The sequence below is a fragment of the Emys orbicularis genome, chromosome 2 (assembly GCF_028017835.1).
Source record: "Emys orbicularis isolate rEmyOrb1 chromosome 2, rEmyOrb1.hap1, whole genome shotgun sequence".
Taxonomy (NCBI): domain Eukaryota; kingdom Metazoa; phylum Chordata; order Testudines; family Emydidae; genus Emys; species Emys orbicularis.
In genome coordinates this window covers 242,465,052-242,481,717 of record NC_088684.1, presented here as the reverse complement: position 1 = coordinate 242,481,717, position 16,666 = coordinate 242,465,052, and the positions used below count along the sequence as shown (strand labels likewise).

The 16,666-nt window shown below is 41.1% G+C and overlaps 1 protein-coding gene across 1 annotated transcript in view; it reads left to right on the top strand.

The window, feature by feature from the left end:
- The first annotated feature begins 356 nt into the window (after positions 1-356).
- BZW2 (basic leucine zipper and W2 domains 2) overlaps positions 357-16,666 on the top strand; it is a 54,173-nt gene continuing 37,863 nt past the window's right edge. The window contains exons 1-4 of the mRNA XM_065399169.1: positions 357-414; positions 8,342-8,518; positions 12,403-12,506; positions 16,116-16,181. Of these exons, the coding sequence (XP_065255241.1) occupies positions 357-414; positions 8,342-8,518; positions 12,403-12,506; positions 16,116-16,181 (405 nt within the window). The remainder of the gene's footprint in view (positions 415-8,341; positions 8,519-12,402; positions 12,507-16,115; positions 16,182-16,666) is intronic.

Genomic DNA, 16,666 nt, shown 5'->3' with positions numbered 1-16,666 from the left:
ATTTCTCTACTTTACATCTCTTGAAATAGAGGCAAGACAAATGATATTGTGACAATATAACTTTTGAGATTATTTTCTGGTAAATTTCTGTGTAGAATGAAAGCTTCCATTTGTATAGTACTGTCATGAACCAAGCTTTGTCAGGGAAACAAATTTCAATCAAATTATACTAAAATTATAGCGCTGTTTGTCTTTAAAATAACGAAAACTAATTTTTACATGAATTTTTCATCAGTGTTGCTGGATTCTATGAATTTCTTTTTTGCTTTACTGTCACGTTACCGTGTTGTCTGTAAGTACTCTGATTAAATTGATATATGTAGTTAAACTATTTTTCTTTCTCTTGCAGAAATTGTATGAATAAGCATCAGAAGCCGGTGCTAACAGGCCAGCGGTTCAAAACTAGGAAGAGGGGTAGGATAAATGCTTTATTTTTTTCCCCCTTCGTGAAGGTGACTAGAATTATCACAGTCATATAAAGCATTGCTTGCAGTCCTCTCATTTGAAAGTTTGGTAGGATTAAGGTGTCCCTTCCTACCCACCACCATTCTCCCATCAGTGTTAAGGATACTGTTAGTGCTTTTAATGTAACTAAAGTTTATGCTTTTTGTATACATTTAGGACTACATATAAGACACTTGGAGCTTGGCTTTGTTTGTATTTAACCAGGATTACAGAAGATTTGGATATTAGGAAGCATAGTTGATGATGATTAGACACTTCTTCCACCTGCCACTGTAAAGGCACATTTTTTATTAAAAAAGCACAACTACCAAGAGTTTCTTAAAAGACAAGCAGCGTTCAGAAATGAACTTCAACTGATGAGGTTTTTAGAGTCAGATCTATGCAATCCCCCAAAATGGGCGCCTAATTTCTAAAATGAAGCTAACTTCCTACCTCTCAAATATCCCATGGGCATGTAGTGCTTTCTTTTATGATGACAGTCTGAAAACTTTAATACTCTTTAAACAGTTTGATACATTTTTTCCAATATTTATTTTTTACTGTGACTATGGATTTTGTGTTCGATTTTTTTTTAATTCACATTAAAAGAATTAACATACCACAAAATAAATTCCTTTTCATATGGGGTTTTAATAATTTAATATTAAATGTGTCTAAATATAACCAAGTATCTTCCCTTGTTACTTTCAAAATTCCATAAATTTTGAAAGTATTATATTTGTGATGGAAAGGGGGTCACCCAGTGTGCCCCCTTTCTGTCAGGCATGGTGTCACAGGTGATCCCTGTATCACTTCCCTTCACTTGGGTTACAAAGAAGTCCAGACAGATCTTTGTAATCAAAGAGCGCCTCCCTTCTGAGGGTTTCATTTATTAATGACAGCCATAAGCACAAGTAGAAGCTCACTCAAATATACCCAGGGGTATTTGTTGCCTTATGCTTAGTCCAACTAGGGATCTATGACTCCTTCCTTCAGGAGAGTCTGCTTTCCTGCACCTGAAACAGTCTCCGATCTGGAAACCCTTCTGGATCCCTTCTCAGGATTACCCCTTTTCAGTCCTTCCTTAAGCAGGAGTCCCCAGCTCTCGTCTTGGGAACTGGGTTTTATTAATTACTGCAACAGTTTCTCCTTACACAGGAGTCTCCCCAGCTCTCTTCTCTGGAGCTCGGTTGTGGATTAGCCAGTTGTGCAGCCTTTACTAGTTTTGCCAGTTGGCCCCTTTTCCTTAAACCTTCAGGCTTCTCAGCAGGCCACCCTTCCTTGCTGGTATCTCCTGGTGTCTGCAATTCTATGAGAGAGGAGGCAGCCTTTATGCTGGTCCCCTTCTCTCAGCTCATCCCTAATTAGTGAGGTGAGAGGGGGAGCCTTACCCCACCCTCTTTGCAAGGCGCCTGGCCCCAGGAAACATTTTTTTACTCCTGGGACCACTTCCTTTCACCCAACATCGTGTGTGTGTGTGTGTGTGTGTGTGTGTGTGTGTGTGTGTGTGTGTGTGTGTGTGTGTGTGTGTGTAAAATATGCATCAGACCTGCCAACCTCTTAAAGGACCAGGCCACATGACAGGGCAGGCTGTCATAGTCTAAATAATGCTGATGCCACTTATCAAGGTTGTCACACTGTCTGGAGTGGCTCACGGCCATGGATGCCATCATCAGGGCAGACTGTCAAGAAACAGGGCACAAACCCCAAACTGGAGGTTTGTTGCATCTGAAGAAGTGAGGTTTTTTACCCACGAAAGCTTATGCCCAAATAAATCTGTTAGTCTTTAAGGTGCCACCAGACTCCTTGTTGTTTTTGTGGATACAGGTTAACACGGCTACCCCCTGAAACTGGAGGTGTGTTCTATACTTAGATTTCATCAACCAAGTAACAAGTATGAAGTTCTCAGAAACTATAACAGCCTTAATAGGGAGCCACAGACAGTCCCTGTGAGTAGTCCAATCTATCTTGCCACCCAGACAAACCTGCCTCTGTGATAGATGGTCCCTTACACCAAAAATCACAACAATATTCAGGTTACTCCCAGTCCCAAAGGACCAGTCACTTACCCCAGGTCAAGTGCACCCTAGATCTCTCACCAAAGACAATGCTTATAGCCAGTCTGACAATAAACTAACTAAAGGTATTCACTAAGAAAAGAAATAAGAGAGGTATAAGGCTAAAGCAGGTACACACATTCACAAAAATGAGATACAGTCTTAGGTTCCAAAAGATGATAGTAGCTGATATAATATACAAGCTATATATGCCCTTTAGGGCTAACTCAAACTAAACGGCTGGAGATACCTTGCTTATACTTAGAAATCTTCACATCTTCAAGTTCAAGCAGCATAGGGATAACCATTTCTCAACAGGTATTTTTATTCTCAAAGTGTTCAAGCTGTGATGGGATGGGGCTTATGCGTTACTCTCTTCAGAGGTGTGGGGGAAGCAATCTATAGAGTCTTTTGTCCACAATGGCTTCTCTGATGTCTGTAGACCTTCTTTTTTTGGGAGAGGAGATAACAGCTCTTGTTGTAAACTAGCACTTCACACTTGGTAAAATGCTTCTCCCCTGACTGTGGGATTTACAGTCTTAGCAAACATTTTAAAGTTGCAGAGCCAACATTTAAACATTACTTTATAGTATGGGATACAGATATTATAAGTAGGATTAATACATGCAGCATCCTACAAGATTCCATAAAGTTAAACACATTCTTAAAAGTGTAATATATATTTTAACAGTACTACCACACCGGTAAGCCAGACTGGTTTCCAGCTATGCATTTGTCAGTGTTCAGTGAGGCCTGGGGACTGGGTATGAGCTGGCACTGGGTTTGCCAAAATCACCAAGGTATTCTAGTGAAATATAACCTATTAGGTGCACAGATGCATCTCATAATGTATTTTACAGATCATTGGCTGCTGTAGGTTATGTGTTTAGTCTGGGAATTGGGCCAATAAAGGGCTCCTTACCAGGAATGGTGGTAGTTCACTTTGACTGTGAAGAGAAACATTTGGTAATAATGGATGTGATACTACAGAAACCACTGTGAGCAAAATGTGTGTGTGTGTGTGTGAGAGAGAGAATATGAATTACAGATATATCCTGGCTGCTATAGTAATTTATTCTATTATCTGTAATTTTACCTGCTCTGGTTTACAATGGATTTATCAGAACAGTTACATGATATTGTTTGTTTGCAGCTAATTAAAATGAGTTTCAGTGTGCATCCTTTTAAATTATTGGTTTCTCTCTTCTGGAGAGGCTTTTGGAGCTGTATGTCTCTAGACCTCTCCTCCAATAAATTATGATAGTCTGCTAATAGCTATAATATATGGCTTACTATGCCACTCTTATGCACGTTTCATTGGTGGCACTGTTGTTTTTTGTGCTTTTTGGGGGGAGGGAGGGAAAGGATTCTCATGTGTCCTCAGCAAAACTAACCTTCCTTAATTAAGTGGCCCCAAGAATCAAGTTCAAGGTCCTCAATGGCCAGGGCCATTAGTGGTGGTCTGCCCATGTGGTGCTCTAGCATGTCAGCTTCTGAAAAGGGATTTAGCCTGATGGGAACCATTGCTTCTACTCTCTTCCCAGCTCTGTTTTGTCTGTTTGGGCTCCCCTTGCCCTCTGCCTACCTCCCAACCCTGCCAGAGGAGCTGTGGGGAACATGACAATTCCTTGGAGGCTAGCCTGCTGTGGGACATAGAAAGAAACAATTTAAGGTGGTTGTGGGCATTCATGGAGGGGCATGTACCTGCGTACCGGCCATCAGGCAATGGAGTTCAAAACCGTGATCAGAGCAGTCACGGTGGGACACCTCCTGGAGGCTACTAAAGTCGATGTAACTAACGCAGCATCTAACTACATCAACCTAAGTGCAGTATCTCTCATGGAGGTGAAGTTATTAAGTCGGCGTAGCAGGCGAGTTACATCGGCAGGAGTGACATTTTAGTGTAGACGCTTACAGAGTTAGGTTGACATAAGCTGCCTTGCATTGACCTAACTCTGTAGTGTAGACCAGGCCAAAGTGACTGGATTCTGGGTGGCTCGCTTTTAGGATGCCAAACTTGGAAAAACCTTGAAGAAGCCTGTTTTTTTCAGGAGGCAGTTCTCCACTTGCTTCCTGCTTAGCTGTTATGTTGTATTACAGCAGTGCTCCAAATGTATTGGGGGCTGTGGAGACATTTAGGAAAACGCAGTTCCTTCCCTGAAGAGCTTAGTTGTCTGCTGGCAACTAAAGAAATTGCTAACATACATCTGTTAACAGTGCTTTAGTTGCCAGGAGTTAAAATTACTAAAGTGGGAGAAGGGAGAGTGGGGTGGAGGATGGGGGGACTGGAGTGGTGTTGCAATGTGTGATAGTCTAAGATGCAGTCCCCCTTTGGGCTTCCCCTGGGTGGGGTGGCTAAATGTTGCACTCCGGCCTCTACTATTTGGTTACTTGCACAAATAGGAGAATTCTAGTGAACTCTTAGTCAGTGTGGTCTTTCATACACTCCTACTGAATGCTGTTTTTTCAGTGGTCCTATCTGCAGTAGTTGGGATCAGGCCAGGATTTGTGGACATGGCACAGATATACATGAGCCTACTATATTGGGGCATAGATGTGACTGCACAGTGCATTCCTTTCCTCTTCTGTTTCAAGCTCCTGTGAAGTGAGAGAGGAGGTAGGATCTGGAGCAAAATCACCAGTGCCTGACCAGGCTAGAAAAACACATGCCCACATAAAACACTGTAGGTGGCATATTGGCAGTGCTTCATGCAGGCACATGAGACCCAGATCTAGTCCTGTGATATCAGAGATGGGAGTATATCCTTCAGAAACACACAGTCTGGCAAACTAGAGAACCATGCAGATGCTATTAGCCAGAAAGTTGGTGAGTATGGGTAAACTGCAGTATAGGAGGAAGTGAAGCAAAAGGAAATCCAGGTACCATTCAGGAAGAAAATTGTTCAGTAGAAAGTCAAAATAAACACTAATACAGTAAAATGAGGTCAGAAAGGGGACAGGATGGATTGTGTGGAGGAATAAATTCAGTTTCCCTGGCTTGTGAGCCTTTTGTTGAAGGGTTAAGATTCGTTTGTTAAAGAGGAAGATTCAAATGTATTTTATCATGTGGTGCATCTGTACAGAAGGGAAGAGGGTGACTTCTAGAAACGAAATGAGTGGAACTGCTAGCTGGCCCGAATTATGCACTTGACAACTTCACATACTGTTCTTATTCCATGATGACAGCTTCTTATTCAGCTTGTTGTGCTGGTTCAGCACATCACTTCTAGGGACATAAGTTGTTAAGAAAACAACATTTCACTAATGATGTGTATCACTCTTCAGGCAATTTAAAAAAAAAATCCTCTTCCTATACATGTTAGATTGCAACAGAGAAGAAAATATTAGGACGTTCCAGATGGGAAGAGGCTTGTAGGCAGGAAAAGTATCTGGGTTTAAAATTATTGTAGAAAATATTAGTGGTGGTGGTGTTTGTGTTGCAGTGTGATCCACAGCTCCCATAGTGCTAGACACAGTGAAGCCCTCCAAATTTAACACATTGGATATTTTTAAACCTGCCTGTCTGAAAAATATAAAAATATCCATACGTTTAAAACTCTTAGGGGTACGGACTTTGTCTTCATAACTGTCTGTAAAGCACCTAGCATGCTGTTGATATCATGTGAATAATACATACTCTTGTGGTTCCCCAAGGAGGAATAGTTTGTACTTCCTTTGGTTGTTTGGTAGCATTCGTGATTCTTCTCCTGGTATTGTGCTTCTTGTGCACAAATAAAAAGGTTTTGGGCATTAGTACAAGTTAAGGTGAAATGATTGCTTTTTATAGTCCATGCTGGGAAGTACTCTAGGAGGCTCAAGGTATCTCTGAATAAGCAGCATAATCGCTCAGAATAACTCTGCTACAGTTTTTCTCCATGAATTTTCCTGGAGCACTAACTTCCACACTAAGCCCTCTCTTTTCTTTCCATTCCCTTTAATGCCCTGCCAAAATCCCCATTGAGTTACTCTCATTATCAAAACCTGCACTGAAACTCCTCACAGACCGTTGCAGAGCATTTTCATTACATGTCCCACAGCTCCTGGGACCTGCTCCAAGAGGAGGTGTAGTTTGAGTAGGGCTAGTTTAAGGGTGCAGTGGCAGAACCATTTGCTTGATCTAGGTTTTTATTAGATCTTCATTTTTACTAGTAAATGAGAGGTTTATTCCTTCATGTGCAGAGTCTATTATATTCTTAAGTAATTATTGCTGTTATGGGACCATATGACTTGGCACCAATATCTAAAACAGATGACAAAATCCTATGTAAAATTCATGATTGTTTCTTTTTAAACACCCTCATGCCTGGTCTATGCTGCACAGTTAGGTTGGCATCTACACACTACAGCCTTGTCCCACTGATGTAATTGCCCTACACCTCTCGTGGAGGTGGAGTTATGTCGGTGTAGTTAGGGCGATGCAGTGTCTGTGTAGACACTGCGTTCCCTACATTGACTGTTGGCTGTTTTGTCAATTTCAGGGCTCCGCTGGATCTCTGCTCCAAGCCATGCTGCCACCCAGGCTCCCAGCTCCATGCTCCTGGCTGGGCGCCTGGCTGCCCCCTGGCTCCTCGCTTCCTGCCAGGAGCACGGCAGCCGACCAGACTCTTGGTTCCCCGGCAGGAGCATGGCAGCTGACTGGACTCTGGGTGCAAATCTCCCGGACGGAGGCGAGAAGCCAAGGGTGGCTGCCCCCCCAGCTCTGGGCAGGGAGTGGGGAGGCGAGAAGCCCAGGGGCTCCCAGCGGGAAGATGCATGGAACTGAGAGCCCTGGCTCTCAGCCCCCCACACTCCCTCTCTTCGGTCGGAGGAAGCGCTCTTGTGAGGACACACACCACTGACAGATGGAGAATAGTGTGGACATCAGTCACTGTAGTAATTACTGCAGTGGCTGTAAATCAACCTAATCTAAGTCGATTTAAGATTGTAGTGTAGACGTGCTCTCAGACATAAGCCATTCAAAGCGCACAAGTGTAAATCAGGACTTGCTTTGCTGGGAGGTTTCAGGTGTACATGGCTCCCTATTAGCAGCTTGTTAGTTTATCAAAGAAAGAAGAAGCAACAGGAGGTATATGTGTATGTGTCTAAGCTTAATCTAGATTTGCAAGTGCATTCATTATGACTAAGGACCTTGACTTAGAGATGCTGTCTGAAGGTCAAAGTGAGCATTTTAATCAAGGTTTTCTACTGGGGACTGAACTAGGTGATGCATCATTGACTGTCACTCTTCTCTGTTTCAAGAGCTGCTGCTCTCTGTGAATCTGGGGAACAACTGGTGATGACACCATGTAACCCCCCCACCCACACTCCTCCGTGCTCATAGAACATAGGAATTTGTTGGCTGTTGTGATCTTTTCTCTTCGCCAAGATTTGAATATGTCAGTGCATGAATTAAGTTGCAGTTAAAATTCAAAGAAGAACATCAGAAAATGAAAAAATGAAAGTTCCTGCAGCACTTTTAACTAGGCAGCTTTGCACAGCCTGTATTTTATCATCTAATTTAACAACATATATAGTAACGTATTGAGGAATACATTTAATAAGAGAAATAGCCATAGAAAATTATACATATATACAGTTTAATTTTGCATTAATGGATTTCTTCTATTTAATTTTCCCAAGGTAGGTTGTGCATGTTCCTTTTCAGTTTTTGAAAAAGAAGAGGGAGAGAAAAAGTACAATTACCAGAACTAACAAAAGCCAATTGATACTTGTGAAATAGGATAATCAGAATGGGAAATATGTTATGCTCCCATATCACAGACATGTCAGTTGTTGTCTAATATGTAAATCTAAGCATATAGATGGCTGGTTGACTTTTTTGTTTGTTTTTCCTTTCCTAGATGAAAAGGAGAAATTTGAACCCACAGTTTTCAGAGATACAATCATCCAAGGCCTCAATGAAGCTGGGAATGATCTGGAGGCTGTAGCCAAGTTTCTGGACTCAACAGGCTCAAGGCTAGATTATCGTCGCTATGCTGACACGCTCTTTGATATCCTGATAGCTGGTAGCATGTTAGGTAAACTGCACATCTTGTTGATGCTAGAAAATTTCTGTACATAACATTTTAGTGGAGGAATGTGGTTAAATAGTGTACACTTTGCTCCACAAAAGCTATTAACTCTGCCCTCAGTTCTATCTATCTAGGTACTTATTTAGTCTGCAATCAGATAGGCGGTGGTATTATTTTTTATTGTGTTATTAATAGATTCATAGACTCTAGGACTGGAAGGGACCTCGAGAGGTCATCGAGTCCAGTCCCCTGCCCTCATGGCAGGACCAAATACTGTCTAGACCATCCCTGATAGACATTTATCTAACCTACTTTTAAATATCTCCAGAGATGGAGATTCCACAACCTCCCTAGGCAATTTATTCCAGTGTTTAACCACCTTGACAGTTAGGAACTTTTTCCTAATGTCCAACCTATGGTGTTATGGTAGTGCCTAGGGACCAAAGTCCTAGATGAGGATCCTACTGTGCAAACAAAAAAATGGTCACTGCCCTGAGGCGCTTACAATCCACATATAAGAGAGGCAACTGATGAATACAACAGACAGGCCAAATGTGTTGGCATGAACAGCACTGGTACAGGAGGAGAGGAAGATGCTAAGGCAGCTTTTTGTATGAAGTGAAGAGGAGAAAGCTGCTGTAATCAAAGGGAAGGATGATCATGATTCGGGCGAGGGCTTTTTGCAGTCAGGATCAAAGAGAGAAGAACTGTTGTTTTGTTAAGAGCTGTTTATGTAGAGGAGGAAGCAACAGGATTTGGCGACAGCCTGAATGTGGGAGGAGAATGCAACACAAAGGTAGTGAACCTGGGTGATGTGGCAGACAGTGGAATTGTCAGTGGGAACGAAGGGGGTTTGGAAGGAAAGTAAGCTGAGTGTTTTGTGGTGCTGAGTTTGAGATGGTAGCAAGTTGTAAAGATGTGATTGGGAGAGAGGTATTTGGAGATGCAAGACTGGACATATGAGGCAAGGTTACTGTTAGGTACATTTAAGAGTCTGAATTTAAAGATGATAACAATGGATAAGTGAAAGGGACAAAAGGAAATCACCCAGGGAGCGAGGGGAATGCTCAGAGGATTACTGGCATACAGATTAGTTACTAGTATCTCAACAAGTGTATTTATAGTAGTGATTTTGAGTGTGCAGCAGTATTTTCCCTTTATTCTTCAGTTACTTTGACTGCAGATTCTAAAACAGTGGTGGGCAACCGGCGGTCCCTGTGGCCTGCCGTTTCCCACAGCTCCCATTGGCTGGGAACGGCGAACCGCCGCCACTAGGAGCTGCAGGGGGCTGTGCCTGCGGACGCTCAACATCAGCAAAATGTCTTGTGGCCCGCAATCAGCTTACCCTGATGGGCCACATGCGGCCTGTGTGCTGCAGGTTGCCCACCACTGTTCTAAAAGGAATAAGCTCTGATCCCAGTTACATAGTTACTGGATGAGCTATATAGAACCAGCCCACATCTGCTTCAAAATATTTCAGCATAATGGTATTGGATGAAAACTCTATTGTGTCACTAACTCCAACAGCCACTGGAGAATTGAAAGCAAATAATCTGCATTATTGACTGCAGAAGCACAGATTTTAGCCCTTGATGTACCAGGAAAACTTCCACTTTAATTCCCACCCATGCAATAGCTACAAAAGCAGCTTGAAATACAGCTGAATGACTCCTGGGATAAGGGTAGAAAATCAAACTTGAGACATTCGGAAATGCTGTCCCAACTTGTGAGTATCCTGAAGACCTGACAGCACTGAGGATTTATAGATTACAAATGGGAAAGGAGTACAAACAAATGAAGACAGTCTGTTGAAAGGGCGATCAATAGTAATGATGCAGAAGAGAGATGATGTTTAAGAAAAACAGACACAAATTGAACAAATGTGTTGGGGGAAGATTGGTAGGCAGAAATAGTTTTCAATAAATAATCAGCTGCCTAGCACCTGTGTCTGAATTGCAACTCTGTGCTTTTCCATTTTATATTTAGTAGATTTTCCTGAAGCATAATGGTCTATATTTTCAATATTAATTTTACCTGAGACACTTTTTTTTAGCATCTTTTATGTTCAAATTCTGTTTGGGGTGCTTGATTACAAGCCTGTATCAATAACCTTTTTCACACCGTAACTTTATCTAGTTATTTCCACTGTATGCTTTTTCCTCTAGAAAAAAGTTAGTTCTCCCCTCTGTCCTCTGAAACTCTGTATTAATATATTGGCATAAAAATGATAGAGGAGACAAAATGTTTATGACCTTAATTCACTTGACTTCAATGGGGCTGTTCACATGCTGAATTGAGGCCTATTCCTGGATTAAATTACTATTATGTTGTATCTCACTATGATATAGTAAATATAATTATAAATGGTCTGTTTAAAATACATCAATTATTGGTATTAAACATATATGGGGGGTTAAAGTAATTTCATACTTAAAAACTAGACTTTCAAAAGTATGTGCAAACACTGAATGTTTACATGCACCTCTTGATTTGCTTGCAAATACTAGGTTTCAGAGTAGCAGCCGTGTTAGTCTGTATCCGCAAAAAGAACAGGAGTACTTGTGGCACCTTAGAGACTAACAAATTTATTAGAGCATAAGCTTTTGTGGGCTACAACCCACTTCTTCGGATGCATATAGAGTGAAACATATATTGAGGAGATATATATACACACATACAGAGAGCATGAACAGGTGGGAGTTGTCTTACCAACTCTGAGAGGCCAATTAAGTAAATGAAAAAAAGAATTAATGGACACAAATCTGACATCAGGAAGCATAATACTCAAAAACCAGTGGGAGAACACTTTAACCTGTCTGGCCATTCTATGACAGACCTGCGGGTGGCTATCTTAAAACAGAAAAACTTCAAAAACAGACTCCAACGAGAGACTGCTGAGCTGGAATTGATATGCAAACTAGACACAATCAACTCAGGATTAAATAAGGACTGGGAATGGCTGAGCCATTACAAACATTGAATCTATCTCCCCTTGTAAGTATTTTCACACTTGCTTCTTATCAAACTGTCTGTACTGAGCTATCTTGATTATCACTTCAAAAGTTTTTTTTCTCTTACTTAATTGGCCTCTCAGAGTTGGTAAGACAACTCCCACCTGTTCATGCTCTCTGTATGTGTGTATATATATCTCCTCAATATATGTTTCACTCTATATGCATCCGAAGAAGTGGGTTGTAGCCCACGAAAGCTTATGCTCTAATAAATTTGTTAGTCTCTAAGGTGCCACAAGTACTCCTGTTCTTTTTGCAAATACTAGTACATGCAGGTTGGAGTTTGGTCACACAAGCGTGTATAGCTATGCTATTTGCTTGTTACTTTATTACGTCACATTCATCACTGAACAGATCTGATGCCAATAAAGCTAGTTTTAATACAGTTAAATGTACTTGCTAGGGTTGGTAAGCAGTAAAGAGATTAGCAGCATTTTCTGAGTCCTAAAACAAGTGATGATATGCTAATAGTTTTCTTCAGAAAAGATTACATTAATATGTTTGCAAACAGGGATGAAAATTAACACAAGGGTGCCAGTATGTTTATCACGTAGTTGGCACCAACCAGTAATCCCCACAGGACCACATCCTGCACTCACCACCAAGATTTCTTGTCATGGCTCTCAATCCTCTGTAGGCTCAGTGGTCTGTAGGATGTGACATAGCGTGGAAATCCTGATTGTTCCTTTCTCTATACATGCCAAATACCACCACAGTCGACGAGTGCTCTGGCTTTTTTTTCTTTTTGCTGTTGCATCTGATGCCCATTTTCATTCCACCTTGCACTCAGTGATACTTAAGAGGTTATAAGCTTTAGTAAGTTTAGGGGCCCTTATCTGAACAGTGCATCTTTATTGTGCTTTTTCTCTTTCTTTTTAGCCCCTGGAGGGACACGCATAGATGACAATGACAAGACCAAGATGACCAGCCACTGTGTATTTTCTGCAGATGAAGATCATGACACTATCCGAAACTATGCTCAGGTCAGGGTAGGAAGGGAAACCCATTATTGACAGGCCACTGTAGTCTGTTTATAAGTCCTTAGAAAAGATAATAACGATAAATCTGCAGATTGACCTTGCAGTAGACTAATTACAAAGCAGTTAAGTAGTATAGTTAGGTACTAATCTGCCTTTGTCCCCTCTAACCTATAAGCATTAGATAAGAAAAAGGATTTCTAGAATTATCTGGTCACAATTCCTTTAAAAGACAATTATAGGGCTGTCATACATTTATCTTTGATCCTATTTCTTGTGAGGTTTATCAATCATTTCCTATTCTTCTCTTTAGTTTGGGCTGTCCTTTTCTACATACAGAGTTATTTTATAAAAGGTTTTCGCAAGTTTATATTTAATTAACATATGGTACATAAGAGTAATGACTGAAAAATTTAAAGCCTAATCCTACAACTCTTCTTCATGCAAGTAATCGGGATTTGCACAAATAGTCCAGTTGATGTCAGTGGTCCTCTACAAGTGATGAAAAAGGTTATTCACAAGAGTAAGAGTTTGAAGGACTGGAAAAATAGGCCTATGTGAAATAAATATAAATAAGCAATGAAACTTAAGACATTATGCAAGAATATCTCAAATCACATAACTCCTTAGTGAAGTATAACAAATAATAACAATGAGTAATAGCAGTGCATAATAATCTGTAATATTCTAATAAGGATGAGTATTGTCATTACAGAAAAATATGAGCCACCCTATAATTCTGCATATGAGTAAAACTAAATTTAAATAAACGAAATCTCATTAGTGTGTGTCCAGGTATAATAAATAACAATACGTCTGTTATTTTGTAAATAGTATCTATGTATCTAATTATTATTGTAACACTGGATACAGTACATGAAAGAATAAGAACCATTATCCCTGCCGATATGTTCAGGTGATCTACAAACCCTCGCAAGACTCATACAAAGGGCACTAGCATCAAGAATTGTTTCAATAGAATATGTTGGCTGAGAAGTGCGAGGCTACTTTAAAAATCCACCTGGAGGAGTGAAATTATTTTGTGTAGCAAGCAAAATGTTTAGCCACTCCACCCCCTGTTAAGAATATGCTTCTCTTTTTAAGAACATCTTTATTCATAATATTTATTACACAAAATTGTTGCTTTTGGTTCTTCAGCTTGGATAGGTTTTAAAGTTGTCTGGTAATGACAACTGGAAATATAAATCTGAGGGAGAGAAATTTAGCTTTGCAATTGAATCTGCATTTAAGTGTAGAGGCAAGAAGTTTGAGAGACTAGAAATGCAGCACAGTGAAAGTAGTTATACCAAAAGTCAGCAAAACAAATCAGTATTTTGTAGTTAATAACTGAATTGATGCTTCCATTACTGACTCTACCAACTCTTTTTGGACTAACAGGAAACAGAGATTTGACTCTAGAATGAAGAAGTGTAATTAAGGCTAAAATAACTATTAAAGTAACACTCAGGGTCTGCTTTAATCCTGCAGGCCAGTCTTATGTCAGTGCATACTTGAAGACTCTTAGATGTGCCAGTGATGCCACTACTTTCATGGCACTTTGCTGCTCTGTGTAGACAAGCCCTGTGTGCACAGGAGGGGTATGATTTCTAAAGCACACTAACATGTTGCACATTAGCAGGTCCTTGTGGATGCTATCATTGCACATTAAGCTTATGTCTACACTAGAATAAAAGTCCTGCAAAACGACCGCAGCTGGCCCAGGTCAGCTGATTGACTCGGGCTCACGAGGTGGAAGGGAAGGGTCCCAGAGCTCTGGCTGGAGCCTGAGCCCGAACATCTACATTGCAATTAAACAGCACCTTAGCCCAATTCCAGTGTAAACATGCCCTAAGTACCCCAAAGCACTTCTCCACATTACAAATTGTGTCATAATATGTAACATTTTCTTATTTTTTTTAAAAGGCAAAAGGCTTAAAAACCCTAGCTCATGTTTTTCATTCTCTTTCTACATCTTAATTAACTGTAAATTTCCATATCAGTCTGCCTCTTCACATGGCCAGAATTCAGCCTTTATGTCATTTTCTGCTGCTCTGCAACAAGAGTGCCAGTCATAGGCTCTTGACAGCCTCTTAAAAATACATCGGAATAAACAGATTCTGTCATTTACCCTCAGGTCACAATAAGCTTGCAACAACAACAACAAAATTAAATGATATTTATTGTAAGCCAGCTCCGCATCCCAGTTGAATCCCATGTCAGTCACAAGCCTGGTGCTGGCTCTGCACAGTGCTGAGAGCACTGATTTTCAACCTCTCTCCTCTCAACACCCAACACACCCAGGCCACTACAGCCACAGTAGCAGTATGTTACCCTCCACCTTTTACCAGTGCTGCAGTCAGATGGAGAGGACAGGGAACAAAGGGTGAAGAGACAGAACGGGGACAGATGATAGGGAGGCAGTTATGGGAGGGGAAGAGAGGGAAACAGACAAGTGGAGGACAGACATGAATAGAAGGCAGAAGTGGATTTGAGGGGAAAAGATCAGAGTATCTTGAGGGGAGGGGAGAGAATTGGGGAGCCCCTAGTGGGAGGAGACTTATGTCCCCTTAGGAGAGAACAAGGAAAGGCCCACTGCTGTCTCGTCCCAGCCATCCACTACCCCATAAGAAGAAAAAACAAACTCTGAGAAGAGAAGGGAGATGTTCCTGAAGATGCCAATGTGGGGAGAAGGGGAAACCTCTAATGCTTATTCTCTGAATGTACCAGAAAAGGATATGAATGCATACACATATAGACATGGGAAGAACCTGCTGAGGAGAGGAGGGGATTTTCGGTGGGGAGGGAGAAATCAAGGCTCTTTATGAAAAGTCCAAAACTTTTGAGGACCTAAATTAAGATACTCCTATTAAAATAATCTGAAAGTTACCAGAATGTGCCTGTTACACTCCAGTAGAACTGACTGTTGGTTTCTTGCAGAGTTGTCCCTGAAAACATTTTTTAAATAACTTTGCTAGCACTGTAAAGTATTCTCCCTCTGATCATAAAGCATTTTATGATACCTTGGTAAAGGTCTTTGTTAATAAGCCTCATCTACTAAAGGTATTTAGCCCTAACATCATGGCTTTACAGGCCCCCCTCTGTTTGTTCAATCCCTGAGCCTTCCAAGGCAGCTATGTTGTTAGAGGATGTATGCAAAGTGGGGATATCCCCATTGTTTCACTCCTGCAAATGGAGCTATGAATGGAGTAAAAAAGGGAAGTAGGGGCACTGGCGAGAGAGAGAGAGAGAGAAGAGCGGGGAGCAGGGATGAGAGGTTGGGAATCAGAACATTTGTCATGGTAGCTTGTGAGACAAGGGATTGCTACACAAATGCGCACAGCACCTGTCGTACTGGGTAGCTGCTAGTTTCCTGGAAACACTGTGCATTTGGTCATATCTAAAAGAAAATCATATAATAGGACATAAAAGCATAAGAAGCCACTAATCCCTACTTCTTTCTCCTCAGAGTTGGAATAGGTCTTTTTTAAAAAAATTCTGTATTCCAAGTTTTATCACAGATACGTTATGGGTGTTCTTTACTGACTTACAGGAGGCAGTGCTAGTTCCTGGCCCCCTACCTGTAAAATATGCTGACTTAATCTGTTTTGTATTTAGGTCTTCAATAAACTAATCAGGAGATATAAATATTTGGAAAAGGCATTTGAAGAGGAAATCAAAAAGGTAATATTGATGCCAGTATCTCTTTGGGCTTAATATCACCTACCCTCTGTCCAAAGTAACTGCATATTCTTACATGCTGCTGTTGTTGTTGTCTTGATTTAACCTGGCTGGGTCAGAGAGTGCAAACTGCAACTCTCAGAAGTGGTAGCTTTAGTTTGTAATTGAGGCTCTATAAGAGCACTGCCTGTGGAGACTGTCCAGGATACATGCTGAGTCAGTGCATCCTTGGCTCCCCTGACTACCCCTGCCCCCCACTTTCTCATCTCAGCCTGTGGTGCTGTGATGGCTATGGAACCACCTGGAGAGCACTCATTGGGATGAATTTCACCACCAGGGCCCTATATCAACAGAACCTAGAGTTGTCTCAAACTCCTAGCATATATTTTCTATATAGTGAATGCAAATCTACCATGCATTGAAGTGAGACTGCTTGTATGAGTCGTGACTAGTCTGGTGTGTATAGGTTGCAGAATGAGCCCTAAAGC